This window comes from Eleutherodactylus coqui, chromosome 1 (assembly GCF_035609145.1).
Source record: "Eleutherodactylus coqui strain aEleCoq1 chromosome 1, aEleCoq1.hap1, whole genome shotgun sequence".
NCBI lineage: Eukaryota > Metazoa > Chordata > Amphibia > Anura > Eleutherodactylidae > Eleutherodactylus > Eleutherodactylus coqui.
The window spans coordinates 20,040,364-20,059,094 of record NC_089837.1 but is presented as its reverse complement, the minus strand read 5'-3'; the positions used below and the strand labels follow the sequence as shown (position 1 = coordinate 20,059,094).

The following is an 18,731-nucleotide window of genomic DNA, read 5'->3' as shown; positions in this document are numbered from 1 at the left end:
GCAGGCAAGATGGTGACCAGAGTGCTGAAGGGGATTCCAGCTGGATACCCACTGCCAAGACTCCAGAGATTTTACTGGGGTGAAGAGTCAGAGTTGCTGGAATTGCTACCCAGTATTCCTTCCTCTTCACCTCCACCCGAGAAGAGAATAGAGGAGCTGCAACGTCCTGACCCTGTTGTGGAGAAGAGAGTGACGACCGCGCTAGCCATTGCTCCAGCCTCATCTTTGTCTCCTGCCTCTACTGCAACCACCACCCTTGCCATTGAGGAGGCATATATCACAAGGCCATCTACTATCCAACCTGCACAGAGAAATCCACTAGCATGAAGGCTAGTACAAAGGAACATGTCCGCCAACTTCTCCCCCTCCAGGAAGAGGATTTGGACTGCAGAAGCATTGGACCCACGACGGATTTGTGGAATCGTACTACCCTTTATGGATTTTGGCCCATCAGGACAACCATGCTCTAAAGGACACATTGCCACAGTCCCTTCAACCTTCTATAGTGGAATATGGCGACACAAACGTTACTTTTTTTTATACCGACAAGGTGGACTCTAGCCCTATGGATCTGTCTGCACTGCGACAGCAGTCTGCCGACTGTTTTGAGCCATTCCCCCCAAGAGAGGACAACGCTTCTGAGGACTGTGATGTAAGTTTGGCTATGCGTGCTAGTCCCTCACTTTGCTCCTTTGCTAGGAATCCGTTCCTGGAGCAGCAGTGCGATCCCCACAGGCCACACCGCAGAATCAGAATCTGATGAGCCCATAGTCCCACTCACACAGAAGGTAACGTGGTGCTAAAGAACTTTGTGAACTCACTTGCTTTCCAGAACTGTTTGGGACTTATTATTTTACTTTTTGACCCTAAATTGCCCAAAAGGACTTTAAAGTTTTGTTCTCCTGTGCGAAACAAAGTAAGGCAGATGGTTATAATGCATAACTTAATTTCCAAAAAGTTAAAGTAAGGTTATAATGTTAACATGCTAATGTGCAGGTTGGCGTATGTGGAGTAAAGTTTCCGCTGATTGCGCTTAAAGGGGTTGTTCCGCGCCGAAACAGGTTTTTTTTTTTTTCAATAGCCCCCCCGTTCGGCGCGAGACAAACCCGATGCAGGGGTTTAAAAAAAAAAACGGATAGTACTTACCCGAATCCCCGCGCTGCGGCGACTTCTTACTTACCTTGCGAAGATGGCCGCCGGGATCTTCACCCACGGTGGACCGCAGGTCTTCTCCCATGGTGCACCGTGAGCTCTGTGCGTTCCATTGCCGATTCCAGTCTCCTGATTGGCTGGAATCGGCACACGTGACGGGGCGGAGCTACGAGGACCAGCTCTTCGGCACGAGTGGCCCCATTCAGAAGGGAGAAGACCGGACTGCGCAAGCGCGTCTAATCGGGCGATTAGACGCTGAAATTAGACGGCACCATGGAGACGAGGACGCTAGCAACGGAACAGGTAAGTGAATAACTTCTGTATGGCTCATATTTAATGCACAATGTACATTACAAAGTGCATTAATATGGCCATACAGAAGTGCTGAACCCCACTTGCTTTCGTGGGACAACCCCTTTAAGTAAATTTTTGCGTATGCATGATGTGTTTGAGTGAGACAGGAGGTCTAGACGCTACACCCTACTCTCCACTAATTACACCAGTGTCTGTCTGTTGTCTTATCCGTCACAGGAGACACAGCCCCATTATAATTTTTCTAGTCAGCTTACTTGGGGGTATTGAAGGAAGCTGAAGCTTCACCGTGAGAGATAAGTCTTGTATGCTGTGATTTCTGCACTTGTTATGGACTGTGTTAAGGAGTTTAAACGGACCATACCGACCGTTCCCGGTTTTGTTCAGAAAAGTTACCCTTCTGTGTGTGGACTATTTTGTTCATTTACAAGATCCATCCCAGGAGAAGGAACGGTGGCGTCACGAGTGACAATTACAGGTCTACACCCCCTTCCCGGGATCTCTGCCAGCAGTAACGAGGTCGGGTCCTGAGCTACCTGTAGGGGAGGAAATGGTAGAGCCCCGTGACAAGGGTATGCCCTTTAACTTGCTGTCTCCTCGGCTGTGGGCCTGCTCCTCGGGCGCTGCAGCATCAAGTCTCATAACGCACAAATCTTGCGCGATTTTCTTGGCCGTATGAAGGCAGCCTAACCCACAATAGTACCAACAAAAATGACAGTTCGTCACACAAAAAAGTAGCCTCATGAAAAAATAAAAAAGTTATGGGACGTTGAGTGCAACAATGTAAAAAAAATAAATGAATTTCTGTGGAGATCTTCTCTAGGTCGCTCATCCCTTCCAGACGTTGGTGTGTTTCTTGACAACTGAACCCCTTCTTAATTCATAATGAATGGTCCAAAATGATCTCCGCTCCAGTTTTGGGGTTCATCTACTATTCCCAAGTTCTTGTGTCCCTTCCAGACATGGTTATAATATGTGGCGAGATCCCATGAAGCCAACACAAATCCTCTCCAAACTCTGCAAGGAAGGGAAGATTGATGGTCCACATTTTGGTCCCGGAGGACGGGTCAAAGTCTTGAATCGTGTCTTCACTGGCCCCACAGAAATTGAAGATGAAAATGGTGAGTTTGTTGCAGTTACGGGTTTAGGCTCCACTGAAGGGTTACATTGTCTTATTCCATGTTTTGCTGTTACAACTTCAGGTCAGAAGAAACAGACCGATGAACATCTAGCTCTGTCAGTGCTCCACCACTGGGAGGAGATCCCTCGGGTTGGGTGTAGGTTGATTCCAGAACACGTGGAGACTCGACCACTCCTCAATCCAGACAAACCAGGAATTGAGCAGGTAAAATGAACTGTTTCTTGACAAGGCATGTTCCCTGAAGTATGTCTGTTATGTACATACCATAGAGACAGAACATATGAATGCCATAGGGTCCATCCATGGTAAGAGGGGGCTGGGCACTGAACTGCTTCTCCTGCTTCTTGACAATTATAGGGTTTTCCTGTCGCCACCAGAGATTTTTTTTTAACTTTTCCTATTGCCAGTATAATGAGTTGGTGTAACTCTTTTGGTCACAGGTGCCATATCTAAGCATGGCCTCCCTATCTCCCAACAATCTTAGAGGGGTAAAACATATCACAAACGCTAATTCATTGGCCCATTTACAAGGAGACTTTTCTTATCGGACTTTATCTATTGATTGTTGGGGTCTGCTTTGTTCAGGGTCGTTTAGAAATGTGGGTGGACATGTTCCCGATGGACATGCCTGCACCAGGTCCTGCCATCGATATTTCTCCAAGGAAGCCAAAAAGGTAAGAGAAAGTCTTCATATTACAACTAAAATGTAGGAGCCTATACCCCATGAGCCGCTCCTCAGCTCAGTGTGGTCAGACATAAAACAACTCTCAGAGTCATCACCTCCAAATATCATAGGACTGCTAGATGTAATGGTTGTCCCCTTGTCATAGACATTAGAAAGGTCTCTGTATTGTCCTAGTGTCACATTCATGATGATCAGGTCACCCCTGAGCCGCACTGTCCACCCATGCAGTGACCCGCTCTTTCTTCCTTAGCAGCTACTCACAGTTGTGGTTGACTTTGCTATTCTTGCCCGTAAATGTAAAGCTGCTCAAAGTAAGACTTATTGGTCTCTGTTTGAATAAAGGAAGCCCACCATCCTGACGAAGGTTCCATCTGATGTCATTTTCAGTGATTAATATGGAATCCAAGGACGTACACCAAAACGTGTGGCAAATCGCCCCTTTTACACAACCAGAACACAATATTCCATTCTTGCGTTAACTACTCATTTATATGTCCTCCTCATTTTGTATGTCTCCTTTTGTTGCACCCCATGGTCTTTGCTGGCTGGGCAGCAGCTGCCTGACGCGGGTTACTAAAGTTCATATTGGTTTTTACTAGTGAAGACGAAAAAGGGAAGAAAATGATTCTTTCCCCTTTTTTCTTCTTTTTCCTTCTTCTACTTTTTCTTCTCTTTCCTTCTTTTCCCGTTTCCTCCTTCTTTTTTCTACTTCCTGTTTTCTCGCCTTCTGGTCCTTCTTATTCCTCTTTTGCTTTTTTCTTGTTTGTTTTGCTTCTCTTCCTTTTTATTTCCTTTCTCTTTTTTCCTTCTTCATCTTTTGCTTCCTTCTTTTGTAAAGTAGGATTAAGTAGAACAAGAATTTAGTGGTTTCGGTCAAGATGAACCGCCTGAGGTTCGGCTTTGCATCGAATTACACTTTTAGCAATGTTTGACCAGAAACAGGGTTCGCCTGTTTGGATTCGCTCAGCACTAACAGTCGTTTCCCAAGTCTATTTTTTTCTGTGTTTTATCATTTTTCCTCTACTGATTCTGAAGACTGTAAGTTCGACCACTGGGACTGTAATGGTCCACAAGATCGGCACACCCCGAATACCTGATGTGAATGAAGATAGAGGAAGACAACTCAGCGCTTCCATCTCCCTCTGCCCCATTGCAGTGAACGTGGCTGTGGTCATGTATGCGCACCAACACGCCATTCACATGGGGTATTTGGGGTGAAACGACCTCTGAATCACTGGAGATCCCAGCGATCGAATCATCAGCAGTCAGAGATAGGGAGTAGATGTCTTTAGTGGAAAGAAACCCTTTTATTGTATAGTGGTGCCCTATTGTCTATAACCTCTGTGATCTGTCCTTGAAGGAGTCTCCTGACCCCTAAAAATGATGGCTAAAATGTAAAAAAAACTAATCTCCTGACTTACCTGCAGAGATCATGCCTCGCTTACATCAATGCTGTGGGCTAATGACTACCTTGCACACTGATGTCATATCACAGGCATTGACCCCCAAATTTAAAACATAAGTTGATTAGAATTTTTTGAGATTTTTTTTTTACATTTTTTGCTAGTTCAGCACTATTTTAAAGGGTCAAACCTTTAAATGCCTGATTGACCCATTTACACGAATGTTCCTTCAGGAATTTTATCAAATGTTTCATTGGTCAATGAACATTGTTCTCAACCATTTCCGGTTTGCCCCACGCTGTCAGGGTGGCCACACGATCAAATGGCTTTCAGACCCTGTAAGATTAATGTCCTGTTGACCTGAATCTGAGGCTGCTGCTGATTGGCCACATTTTCATGGACATTAGTTTTGCTTCCACTATTGGGGTCAGAATCGGACTTTAGGAATCATGTCCCATTGACCAATTGTGTGAATACTCATAGAGGTATTAGAACACTTCCACTCTCTTACACATCAATACTTTCTATCTAAATCCACATCAGGTAAGTTGATTTTTAGGCCCCCAATTCAAACCTTTTTTTCTTATGTATATTTATTTTTTTGTATCACCTGTATGTGCCGGCTACGTGTCCGCTCTACCAACATTGTTGGTGGTAATAATGCAAAGACAGAAATGATAGGCAATGCATTACCCAGCAGGCTCGGTCCGGGTCCCTCCCGCTGCTCTCTGGAGCTCCGGTGCGCTTCCTGCAGTCCTCGGCCGCCCACAGAAACTCACTTCACCTCCTGGTTACGGGATTCATAAATCCCGCCTCCAAGAAACAATAGCTCTGATTGGTTCTCGAGTGCTGTTCAGCCAAGTAATGCAGCGCTCGATGAACAAATGCAATTGCTGTGATTGGTTCATCGAGCGCTGCATTGATTGGCTGAGCAGTGAAGAACCAATTACAGCCATCATTTCCTGGAGGCGGGATTTATGATTCCCATAACCAGGAAGTGATTGTTGTATGAATGGCCGAGGACTGCAGGACACACTGAAGCTTCGGAGAGACGCGGGAGGACCCGGACCGAGCCTGCTAGTTAAGTATAATAAGACATCCCCCGAAAATAAAACCTAGTGCCACTTTTGGGGCAAAAATTAATATAATTATTTTCAGGGAAACACGGTATCAGTGATTCAGTCATGGCCACGCCAACCACATGCTTAGCACTTACAGTAAAGCATCATGGTTACCTAAACCAGAAAAACTGACCTGTTTACATATTACTCTGAAGGCGACTTGAAGTAAAATTCTGGCATAATTATTCACTTGTCATTATAAAAAATTATTAGACACCACAAATGTGATTATTTAGATTATTTTATAGCTGCTATTTCCTGAAAACAAGAAAAAATTATATAATATATACATAAACTGAATGGCCCCTTTATTAGAGGACCCGGCCTTTAGAGCCCATTAAGGAGCCAAAAAGGAGTGTTGGTGGTCACAAAGGGGTTAAACATAGACTGAATGGCCCCTTTATCAGAGACCCCAGGCCCTTTTTTACAGCTCCTGGCCCTTTTTTACAGCTCCTGGCCCTTTCACTATTGACGCTTGTCTGTATGGAAATTAGAGCCATGACCTTGTGGGAAAATCCAGAGAACTGACCGACTTCCTACGAGGCACAAGCAGCGTGAATTAGGCACCCCTTCTGGCTTGGTCTAGTGGAGGTGCAGTCATGGTGCGGGGAAGGTTTCCTTGGCACACCGTAGATCATCTGATATGAATTGCTGCGGTTTTGAAGGCCAAAGGAGGTCCAAATGTTACTAGATAGGGGGTCTCTAAAAGAGTGGCCATCCAGTGTTTATAGATATATTGGTTCTGCAGTGATTGTTACGTTACTGTTATTTGTAATCTTATTAATAGTCCCTGATTTATCCAAAGTTTATTGGAACCATCTCCACCATCGTACCGGATGTCTGAGCAGGAGTCAGAAGTAGTATTTACTCCATGTATTCCAGCTGAGGTCTATCAGTCGTTAGTAAAAGTAGGCCATGGAGAGCATCCAATGTCCCTAGGGCCAAAGGAGCCCCACTAAGTACTAACATATGGAGTAAGTGCTACTTGTGATTCTTGCTCAGGATCACTTCTGGTAGGATCGGGTAAGTGTCGCCATGTTTTTTGATCGGGAAGGACTCAAGAGTGCCGGGTAAAAGAAAGAAAAAAATCATCTAGAATAGCAAAAACTCCCCGCCACCCCCATGTCCTCTGCACCCTGGACCTCGGGGGGCTCTTCTACTCTACTGTAGTGATCACATGGCATCCTGATTATAGGGATAATACATCACCGATGCAGTGGTGGAAACAGAAGCCGGCAGGGATGGGGACATGTGAGTGGGGGATGCCAGAGTCATTCTTCTAGATCTTAAGACCCATCCCGGTTATTTAAAAAACCTTTTAAAGAGCTAGAAAACCGCTAAAGAACCCCGGAGCATGGATATAGTACCCCCATACAAGTTCACTTCAGACCTTGACACCAAGTTCATAGCCCTTCAGCCTCAGGCCACGGTGTGAGGCTACCAAGAAGTGAGCGGCCCCAACGTCTCCCACCGTCCGGTTATGGCACCACGTCTCACTAATCTCACTATCTCCTTACCAGATACGAGCTTAGAGTGATAATATGGAATACTGATGAGGTTATACTGGAAGATGATGATTACTTCACAGGAGAAAAGTCTAGTGACATTTTTGTCAGGGGGTAGGTACCAGCAAAAACAAAAAGCAACCACCGATCTGCCTTTGTGTTATGTGTGGGCTTCTGTGTACACTCGTGGCGCACACTATGGTTCCTATGCTGCTGTTGTTGCCGGTTTTACGCTTTTCCGTGTTGTGCGTGAATAACAAAAATTTTGCTTTTTTTGCTTTTTTTTTGTTTGATTTTTTTGTCTCTCTTCTTGGTGTTTATGGTCGTGCTGTTGTCAACTAGTTTTGAGCTGCGTGTTATTATTTGGAACACTGATGAAGTGATTTTAGAAGATGATGCTTTCATGACAGGAGAGAAGATGTCTGACATCTATGTTAAGGGGTAATGATGCACGGCCCGTCCCCTCCTCACACCCACAGCCCTTCCCCTTCTAACCCGCCTTACCCCTTCTCCCTGGGCGAACCGAATGTGCATATCCCCTGTCACTCATTGCTGCTTGCCTCACTGCACTGAACTGCACTGGTCTGCTGCACTCTTGCTGGCCCGCTCCCGTCTCTAGCCCGTCTTTGGGTTGCCATGTGGTGGGTCTGTTGGGATATTTTGATCACGTGAAATTACTCTTCAGTTTCTGAGGGCATAAACAATTGGTTTGGGTCTCAACAATTTAGTTATTTGTTAGTTTGCCATTAAAAATAAAATGATGGCCTTAAGATTCAACCTTCTTGATTTGCTGAAAATTCCAACAGACGAAGAGCTCGTTGTTCTAATTATCATGATGGGTTTTATGTTGTTGGTCTCAATTTCACATTTAGTGGCCTACATCACGTGTTCATGTAGCCCCTCAGTGACGGCCGATACGCCTTTTTACGGCGGTCACTAATAGGCTTTAAACCTGCACATATTACGGGAGCTTGACCGACTACTGACAGCGGGGCTCCTGCTCTAACCGCCAGAGGAAGAGGAGTCTCAGATCCTGGCAACTTAACCACTTACATGCTACAACCAATCGCAACTGCAGCATGTAAGCAGCTGACAGAGGAAAGGGGTCTTTCTGTCACCCATCGACACCCCACAATGCAATCGCAAGGTTCCAGTGGGATTCCATGGCAGCCGGAGGACCGATAAAGGTCTCCACATCTGCCATGTAACTCAGTCTAGTAGACCCCGCCTCCAGCAGAGTCTAACAGGCTGCTGTCATAGGCTTAACAAAATGCACTACATAAGTAATGCAGTGTATTATCCGAGCTATCGAACGATGGCATCTTCTAGTCCTCTATAAATAGAGTAAAAAATGTTCAATCCAGTTTTTAATTAAAAAAAAAAATCCAGTTCAAAAATACATTTTTTTCCTCACAAAAACCTGTTTTAAATGGATAAAATACCAAAAATACTAAAAAAAGCAAAAAATAACATATTGGCTCCTTTATAACAACCCATAATGACATATTCTGTTATTTATCTCACATGGTGAACGCTGCAGAAGTCATTTTAAAAACTAACGCCAGAATTACGATTTTTCTTTTGTTCGCCTCCCAAAAAATGTGATAAAAAGCAATCCAAAATGTGCCCCAAAATGGTCCAAAAAAACTACAAAAAGCAAGCCCTCACAGAGCAAAAGTAATTGTGCCGATCAGATGAGACGCCGTAAAAACAAAACCCAAGAACAATGGTGGAATCTCTGGGGGGTTCCATCTCCCCTCCCCCCCCCCCCCCAAAGATGTCATAAAAGTTGTACCACACATTATATGTACCCCGGAGGGCGGCCATAACCAAGTACAACTCGTCCCCAAAGAAAGCCCTTCTATGGCCACCTCAACGTGTTATGGCTCTTGCATGCCCTGATGAATATTGCGTGATCCTTAAGGCCGGTCACTAAGGGGTTAATAGTATAATATGTTGTCTTAATATTTAGAGTCCGGTTGTACAGTATTTTCTAAAACAACTTTCAATGATCTAAAGTAACAACAAACACAAGAAAAGTAAAGCTGAACTTAGGAGCCTCCTGACGCTCTTGTACCAAGACTTGCCCGATCCACCGCCGGGGTCTGTTCACCGGGCCTCAGCAATGACTTGTCACTATCCCATGTGGTGACCTGTGGACACCCCTGATATCACAAACTGCCTGCTGCTCCCTACAGCGCACCTACACTGTAGAGAGGATCTGCTGGGTGTGGGTACATGACCGGGCACTGTCGGCTTTCATCTAAGGGGTTGGTTGACGTAGAAAAGTCCCATGATCGACCGACAGGATGCCCCGCTGCAACAATGAAACACTTGAACGTTGGGGCCGTTTTTGCATATTACCTGCACAAACATTGCCCCTTATTTTAATTAAAGCCTTCCTCTAGTCTCAGGACAAAATCAGAGGGGAGGCTATATTACCTGTCCTTGGTCCTCAGCTCCATTATGCCATGGAACTGCTGTTTTCTGACCTCAAAGATGGCCGCAGCAACTTTCTAACTACCTAATGCATGCTACATTGGTAGGCCGATGCACTTTGTGCTGCTCTCTGATTGGCCAGTAGTGATCATGGGGCAATCAAAGAGCAGATGGGGTGTATAGTGAATCAGTAGTGGGTGGACCAGGTGGTCAGAAGATTACAGCTGCCATCTTAGACAACCAATAATGGGGTCTGATAGATCCTGGAGACGGGGGCACAGAAGACAAACTGCAGGTGATGTAGCTCCCCGCTCCGATTCCTGGACAGAGTTTCTTTCCGGGGACTTGGAAAGCCACTTTAACTGGATAATCTCTTTAATCATTACCGCCCCTCACAGAAGAGATGCTTCTAATAGAATCTTAAATCATTAACTTATTTAAAAAGAACCAGGGCCCCACAAGCCACTGCATCTACCGTGTCACAAGGGGGAAGGGCAGGGTGTCCGCCATACATGGCAAGCACCACCTACTGATGGTCGCTATCTAGTGGTTCTATCTCTTACCTCCCCGGTGGCCGGATGTAGTGTCCTTTTAGTGCGACCAAGATGGTTAAATATGCACTTACAGGGACTTACTTGTCACTAAGTTACCTACACAATCTTAGGAATAGTCTGAGGAGTCGGATAACTTCATTCACATCACCAATTTTCAAATTTTCAGAAACTGACTTACATATAAGGAACATAGTCAAATATTTTTGATGTTCCCCAATGTGGTGGTACGAATTTTGCAAAGGGGAAGGATTTTAACTATGGTTCACAATTCACGGTATTCCCATTCATCATTCAACGTGTTTGATGGTTCATCAGGAATATGGGAACCAGCAATGAATCACAGATATGAGAATGTAAGTCTTCTGGTTATAACAATAGACACCAATACTATATAGGAAGGTGTCTGAGTATATAATCCCCCAATAGTCTGCAGTGCATGAGGGGGGAGTCTCCCTACTAGGCTACTGATTGGGTGATCGATGCAGATAGAGTGCATGAGGGGGGAGTCTCCCTACTAGGCTACTGATCAGATGATCGATGCAGATAGAGTGCCACAATAGTCAAGGAGTAATTTACCCCGTGGACTTAATTTAAAGAGGGTATCACTGGGAAAGGCCTCTGATTAGGATCTGCCATCATGGCCCATTTAGTAATGGCCACTGTAGTCTAATGGTATGCAAATTAGACAAAGCTGGTAATTTCCACCAGTAGCAATAGGTGATGCAGCTTCAGAGCCCCATACTCACTATCAATTCCCCACAAGGTTTGCGGTATACTAGCTAAATTGCACCATCTACTTATTGGAATATCCCTTTCTTAGTAAAGTAGTTTAGAGTGAATAGTCGTCCCCCTTCCCCCACAACTGCACAATTGCCTGCCTAATTAGATACAAAAATGATAAAAGAAGAGCAAATCCGTTAGCCCTGATGGTGGACGGGGGTATCTTTAATCATTACTGGGGATGTAAACTTATATAAAATAAATCAATTAAACTGCCAATACTACAACAATTTCACAAAAATGTAGAAAATTCTAAACAAAATTCAAAAAGAAAAGAAAATTAAATGTTGGGGCATTTTCCGTACTTGAAGAAATTAGTTGGATGTTTAAAACTTTAAAGGCCCATTTCCATGCCACGTTTATTGCTCAAAATTCATCCAAAGGAAGGCTTTTGAGCAATAGCTGTTGCGTGTAAATGCGTACCCATTGTGCACTTACCGTGCACTGTTCGTTCATCGCTGACTTCAGGTTAGCATGAAATCAGTAGTCCCTGATAGCAGGGACCGCATGCTAAGTTCTCCACGGGCAGCGCTGATAACATTGTATGCAGCTAGCCGCCCTTGGCAGAACAATGGTCATGTATTTAGAGAGCAGACCACCCACTGTTCTCTAAATACATGCAAATGAAGCTAGTAAGCTCAAATTGCCTAATTAGCCCATTAGTAACTAATGTAAAATGATCGCTCAAAACTGTCAGAAACTGAGGAAGTGCGTGTGATGTAAGTGCGGAACACTGAGACAACAAGAACAATCTGAAGAAAAAATGAAACCTAAAATAAAAAGAAAATGAAAATATACATAAAAATAATAAAAAAGGCTAAATTGAAGAAACTTAAAAATGAAATGAAAAATAATAGTAAATACAAAAACCTAAAATGAAGGAAAATAAAAGGTAAAAGAAAAGAATTATCAAAAAGAAAGGAAACAACCTCCGTGCCCCTCCCTACGTTTCCACAGTCTGTTCACGTTTATTGGTTGGCTCTTCATTCTGACACCTACCCTCAGGACTGGAGAGGTCTTTCTAGCCCCGGTCCCACCACACAATCCCACCGGCTAGAGATGCCCCGAGGAGCAGGCGTGACTGCGCACAGTGTGTTTCATGTGTTTGCACCAGTAATACTGATGAAGGGCTGCTACCACCACACCGTTATTTCTGCATCGGGTCTCTTCAGTCCAGGTAAGTGTCTTCATCACCTTTTTGTTTCTGCAAGGGATGTAAACTGCCATTGGCAGCCCCTTCAGCAACAACGGGGTTAACCCTGAAGAACGCTAATTCAGAGGGTAAAGCGGAGCGCATCACTGGAGCATTTGCATGGCATGCCGACTCTCATTTTCCTCTCCTGATTTCTACCTTCTCCTCTAAAGGTAAAGCTCATTTACTGAATATGCTGCAAAATGTGCCTTAACCGTGGCAACCAACCATAGCAATGACAAGTCTCCTCTGATTGGTTAAGATGTTACAAACGGGGGACATGGAGACAATAGCAGTAAATGAGCTCTAATGGTTAATGGTGTCCGTTCCCTTTCTCTGTGGGGCATGATGGGGTTTTTGTGCAGCGTGTGATTTGTAGTGCGCTTCTTTCCCGTGGGGAGAATGTTCTTTCTATGCTGCATATTATGATGTCCGTAAAAATGTGTTTCTGTTCTTGTTACAAAAAATCATAAAATGCATTAATAATGGGAAAAAAGGAATGTCTGCGATGCACAATATTGGTTTGTGCAGTGAAGATGAGGAGGGGGGTCATTATACTGGGACTCTGATCCCCGCGTGTAATACTGCAATGTCAAGAGCTAATAAAGTTATTGCAGAAACAGGTTTTCCAATCGGCCAAAAGCCATTTGTTGGAAAAAGATCGAAATAATCTAAAGATCTAATTATTAGGAAGTATTTGTAGATAATAATGGGGTAAAGCCTAAAAGTCCCGATATAGAAGGGTTGTGGGGTTATTCCTTTTAGGAGTGATAAAGATTTTTTAAAAAGTTTTTAAAAAAAATATTTTAAAATTTAAAACTCAATAAAAATAGTCTTTAATAACTTCACTTTTCTTAAAGGGTTTTTTCAGGACTAAGAAAAAAATGTTGTAAAATAAAAAATAAACCACTCCCACCTCCTTAAAGGGAGTCTGTAGTTGGATCGTGCTGGGCATGAGGTTATAGAGCGGGCGGAGCTGAGCAGATTGATATATAGTCTTAGGCCCCCTGCACACAGGCGGAAATTCCTAGGCGGGATTTCCCGCTGAATTTCTGCCCATGGAAGCTGCCATAGGATTGGATTAGAAAACGCAATCCTATGCAGGCGGCCGCGATTAGTCCAAGCGAAATCTCTCACAGAAAACAAATTGCGGCATGCTCTATTTCACTCCCCGGCCGCTAGCTTCGCTCTGCACATGTGCCGGCTGGGCGGCACTCGGCACATCACAGAGCCGGAGGCGCAGGAGCAGGTGAGTGCTGCGCTGGTCCCTGCAGGGACTCTGATCGGGTCCCGCTGCGGATCTGACCCGGCCGTCTGCAGGCAGTCTTATGGGGAGAGGTTCCGTAAAACTTGTATCTTATTCATTTAAACCTCTGCTCATCCTGAGCTGAACAGTCCAGTGGGAGGAGCTATCATTGATTGACAGCCTCCCCTGTATGTACGGTCATACACAGATAGCTGTCAATCACTGATAATGTTAACACAATGTAATGCTACAAGTATATTCCTGCTATTCCAAATTAAGGGTTAATACGAGCTGTTCGTGTAAATCGCAAATGATTCTGTTTATTTGTGAGCCAGCCAAAGAATATATCGTCCTTTAAGACAAAGACATGAAAGTCACCTAACGTGGAATAACTCTAACTTGTAACTGATCAGTAAATATAGCTCGCGCCGTGACGTCGCTCTCCGGGTCTCTTGCTCAGCCGCCATCTGAGATCATTAAATTATAATCTATAAGTATTCTTAAGGTTTATATATTTACAGAAGTAAAACAGATGATAAAAGATTCTATTTAAGACAAAGTCCATATTTGGTCGGCCTTCTGGCTGCACATTGATCGGAGCGAAGGACAAGGGCGTCTTTTTCTTCTTCAGGCCTTTCAATCTTCTGAACAAAAATATCTAACTCTTGTATCAAGTAAGTTACAGTAAGTGGAGGGGAAACAAGACGGTGTTCAGCAGACACTATGGCTTCTCTCCCCATAGCTCCGCCCACTGGACTGTTCAGCTCAGAATGAGTAGAGCTTTAAATGAATATAATACAAGCTCCACTGAATTTTTCCCATTAAACTATATATCCGTCCGCTTGGCTCCTCCTGCTCTATAACATCATGCCTGCAGCTTGGACAGCCTGATCGGGCTGACAGATTCCCTTTAAATGGCCCCCAGTCCAGCACAGGAGCCCTTGTCCTAGCCACTGTGATCCCAGACGAAGCTGAAGTCAGTGACTGGCTCGGTGGTCACATGTACAGTTGGCGGTACACCTGGTTTGGAGTGAGGCTCTTGCACTGGACTAGGGGGTCCTTTAAGGTGGGGGGGGGGGGGGTATGGCTTATTTATTCTACAACATTCCCTGCCCATAACTTTTTATCTCTTTAAAGTCCCTGAAAAACAAACCCCTTTAAGTTTACCTTCCCACGTTACGGATTCTCCATAGCAAGAATCCGGTTGTAGATTGAGGTGTAGATCCACATCAACCCACTCCTAACTTCTTGCAAAATCCACATTTGAAGAGATGAAATCCGCGCTGAAGAGCCGCAGCATGTGCTGCAGATCCTGGATGAGATTTGTTAAAATCCAACCCTACATGGAAACCTCTTCTTACAAAAGGGCGCCATAATGTGATCTTGTGTATGAGCCCTAAAGACACAGTGGGATCCACATAAAAAACATCTTGCACCAAAATTTGAAACTTTATGAGCATTTACACCAGACCCTCCAGTTTTTTTAAAAGTGGGTGGGGCCTATTATTAGGGGCTGGTCACCTCCAACCCATGAGATTTACCACAAGCTATGCCAGAAACTGGTGTCACTTACAGCTTAAACCTGTTCTAGCTCGTAGCTGGCGTAGCTTTCAGTCTCGGAGGGGCCACCAGATGCCACAAATGTATTAAGAGGCTTGTGGCTTGTTGTGCCTAACCTGCGATAAAACCCCAGCCCAAGTCAATGTGCCCCATTGATTGTAAGCTAGAGTATCCCCATGGACTGTCTGCACCAAATGGTTCAGAACCACCAGGCCGACCTCAGTCCAGGGTCTGGGCTCTAACGAGCTCCTTGGCTTATGGAAACATACAAACCTCTACTTACAGTTTTATGGTAAGGATAAGAGCAAAACACATCATAGAAAATCCTAAATAAAATTATTGAGGTCTTTCAAAAATGTTTCTATGAAATCCCTTTAAATTTATAATTAAAATGCACTGATTGTCGAAAAAAAATCCAGAAGGAGTCATTGGAGGGAAACGTTCTCTGTGTGATTACAATATCAGAGCAAAAGGAGAACAGAACCCTCGGAGGGAGACTTTAGTACCCTGTTGTACCGCCTCTAGCTTGGATACAAGATGTGATATGGAATGCATGGAGGCTCTAGTACCCTGCTGTACCGCCTCTAGCTTGGATACAAGATGTGATATGGAAGGCATGGAGGCTCTGGTACCCTGTTGTACCTCCTCTAGCTTGGATACAAGATGTGATATGGGAGGCATGGAGGCTCTAGTACCCTGTTGTACCTCCTCTAGCTTGGATACAAGATGTGATATGGGAGGCATGGAGGCTCTAGTACCCTGTTGTACCGCCTCTAGCTTGGATACAAGATGTGATATGGGAGGCATGGAGGCTCTAGTACCCTGTTGTACCTCCTCTAGCTTGGATACAAGATGTGACACGGGCGGGCATGGAAGCTCTAGTACCCTGTTGTACCACCTCTAGCTTGGATACAAGATGTGATACGGGAAGGCATGGAGGCTCTAGTACCCTGCTGTACCGCCTCTAGCTTGGATACAAGATGTGATACCGGGGGCATGGAGGCTCTAGTACCCTGTTGTATCACTTCTAGCTCGAATACAAGATGTGATGCGAGTGGGCATGGAGGCTCTAGTACCCTGTTGTACCGCCTCTAGCTTGGATACAAGATGTGATACGGGAGGGCATGGAGGCTCTAGTACCCTGCTGTTCCACCTCTAGCTTGGATACAAGATGTGATACGGGAAGGCATGGAGGCTCTAGTACCCTGCTGTACCGCCTCTAGCTTGGATACAAGATGTGATACCGGGGGCATGGAGGCTCTAGTACCCTGTTGTATCACTTCTAGCTCGAATACAAGATGTGATGCGAGTGGGCATGGAGGCTCTAGTACCCTGTTGTACCGCCTCTAGCTTGGATACAAGATGTGATACGGGAAGGCATGGAGGCTCTAGTACCCTGCTGTACCGCCTCTAGCTTGGATACAAGATGTGATACTAGGGGCATGGAGGCTCTAGTACCCTGTTGTACCGTCTCTAGCTTGGGTACAAGATGTGATATGGGCAGGCATGAAGGCTCTAGTACCCTGTTGTACCGTCTCTAGCTTGGATACAAGATGTGATACAGGCAGACATGGAGGCTCTAGTACCCTGTTGTACTACCTCTAGCTTGGATACAAGATGTGATACGGGTGGGCATGAAGGCACTAGTACCCTGTTGTACCACCTCTAGCTTGGATACAAGATATGATACGGGGGACATGGAGGCTCTAGTACCCTGTTGTACCACCTCTAGCTTGGATACAGGATGTGATACGGGAAGGCATGGAGGCTCTAGTACCCTGCTGTACCGCCTCTAGCTTGGATACAAGATGTGATACCGGGGGCATTGAGGCTCTAGTACCCTGTTGTATCACTTCTAGCTCGAATACAAGATGTGATGCGAGTGGGCATGGAGGCTCTAGTACCCTGTTGTACCGCCTCTAGCTTGGATACAAGATGTGATACGGGAAGGCATGGAGGCTCTAGTACCCTGCTGTACCGCCTCTAGCTTGGATACAAGATGTGATACTAGGGGCATGGAGGCTCTAGTACCCTGTTGTACCGTCTCTAGCTTGGGTACAAGATGTGATATGGGCAGGCATGAAGGCTCTAGTACCCTGTTGTACCGTCTCTAGCTTGGATACAAGATGTGATACAGGCAGACATGGAGGCTCTAGTACCCTGTTGTACTACCTCTAGCTTGGATACAAGATGTGATACGGGTGGGCATGAAGGCACTAGTACCCTGTTGTACCACCTCTAGCTTGGATACAAGATATGATACAGGCAGGAATGGAGGCTCTAGTACCCTGTTGTACCACCTCTAGCTTGGATAAAGGATGTGATACGGGAAGGCATGGAGGCTCTAGTACCCTGCTGTACCGCCTCTAGCTTGGATACAAGATGTGATACCGGGGGCATGGAGGCTCTAGTACCCTGTTGTATCACTTCTAGCTCGAATACAAGATGTGATGCGAGTGGGCATGGAGGCTCTAGTACCCTGCTGTACCGCCTCTAGCTTGGATACAAGATGTGATACGGGAAGGCATGGAGGCTCTAGTACCCTGCTGTACCGCCTCTAGCTTGGATACAAGATGTGATACCAGGGGCATGGAGGCTCTAGTACCCTTTTGTACCGTCTCTAACTTGGGTACAAGATGTGATATGGGCAGGCATGAAGGCATTAGTACCCTGTTGTACCGTCTCTAGCTTGGATACAAGATGTGATACAGGCAGACATGGAGGCTCTAGTACCCTGTTGTACTACCTCTAGCTTGGATACAAGATGTGATACGGGTGGGCCTGAAGGCACTAGTACCCTGTTGTACCACCTCTAGCTTGGATACAAGATATGATACAGGGAACATGGAGGCTCTAGTACTCTGTTGTACCACCTCTAGCTTGGATACAAGATGTGATACGGGAGGGCATGGAGGCTCTAGTACCCTGTTGTACCACCTCTAGCTTGGATACAAGATGTGATACGGGAAGGCATGAAGGCACTAGTACCCTGTTGTACCACCTCTAGCTTGGATACAAGATATGATACAGGGGGCATAGAGGCTCTAGTACCCTGTTGTACCGCCTCTAGCTTGGATACAAGATGTGATACGGGTGGCCATGGAGGCTCTAGTACCCCTTTGTACCACCTCTAGCTTGGATACAAGATATGATACAGGGGGCATAGAGGCTCTAGTACCCTGTTGTACCGCCTCTAGTTTGGATACAAGATGTGACACGGGCCAGCATGGAGGCTCTAGTACCTTGTTGTACCACCTCTGGCTTGGATACAAGATGTGATACGGGAGGGCATGGAGGCTCTAGTACCCTGTTGTACCACCTCTAGCTTGGATACAAGATGTGATACGGGTGGCCATGGAGGCTCTAGTACCCCTTTGTACCACCTCTAGCTTGGATACAAGATATGATACAGGGGGCATAGAGGCTCTAGTACCCTGTTGTACCGCCTCTAGTTTGGATACAAGATGTGACACGGGCCAGCATGGAGGCTCTAGTACCTTGTTGTACCACCTCTGGCTTGGATACAAGATGTGATACGGGTGACGTCCTCAGCCCGGTCACCTTGTGTCCCCATCCACTGGTCCCAACAACTCATAACAGTCTGTCCCCCGGTGGGGGACAATTAATCGATATGACCATCC

At 45.4% G+C, this 18,731-nt stretch overlaps 1 protein-coding gene across 7 annotated transcripts in view; it reads left to right on the top strand.

Moving 5' to 3' along the window:
- The window catches only part of OTOF (otoferlin), a 362,878-nt gene that overhangs the window by 327,726 nt on the left and 16,421 nt on the right, over positions 1-18,731 (top strand). For 3 of the 7 annotated variants that reach the window (XM_066594438.1, XM_066594471.1, XM_066594443.1), the window contains 3 exons: positions 2,425-2,809; positions 3,191-3,279; positions 7,335-7,433. In XM_066594438.1, coding sequence (XP_066450535.1) covers positions 2,425-2,809; positions 3,191-3,279; positions 7,335-7,433 — 573 coding nt within the window. Of the gene's footprint in view, positions 1-2,424; positions 2,810-3,190; positions 3,280-7,334; positions 7,434-7,661; positions 7,761-18,731 lie in introns of all 7 variants that reach the window. The other 4 variants (XM_066594448.1, XM_066594459.1, XM_066594452.1 and 1 more) reach the window with 3 other exon arrangements.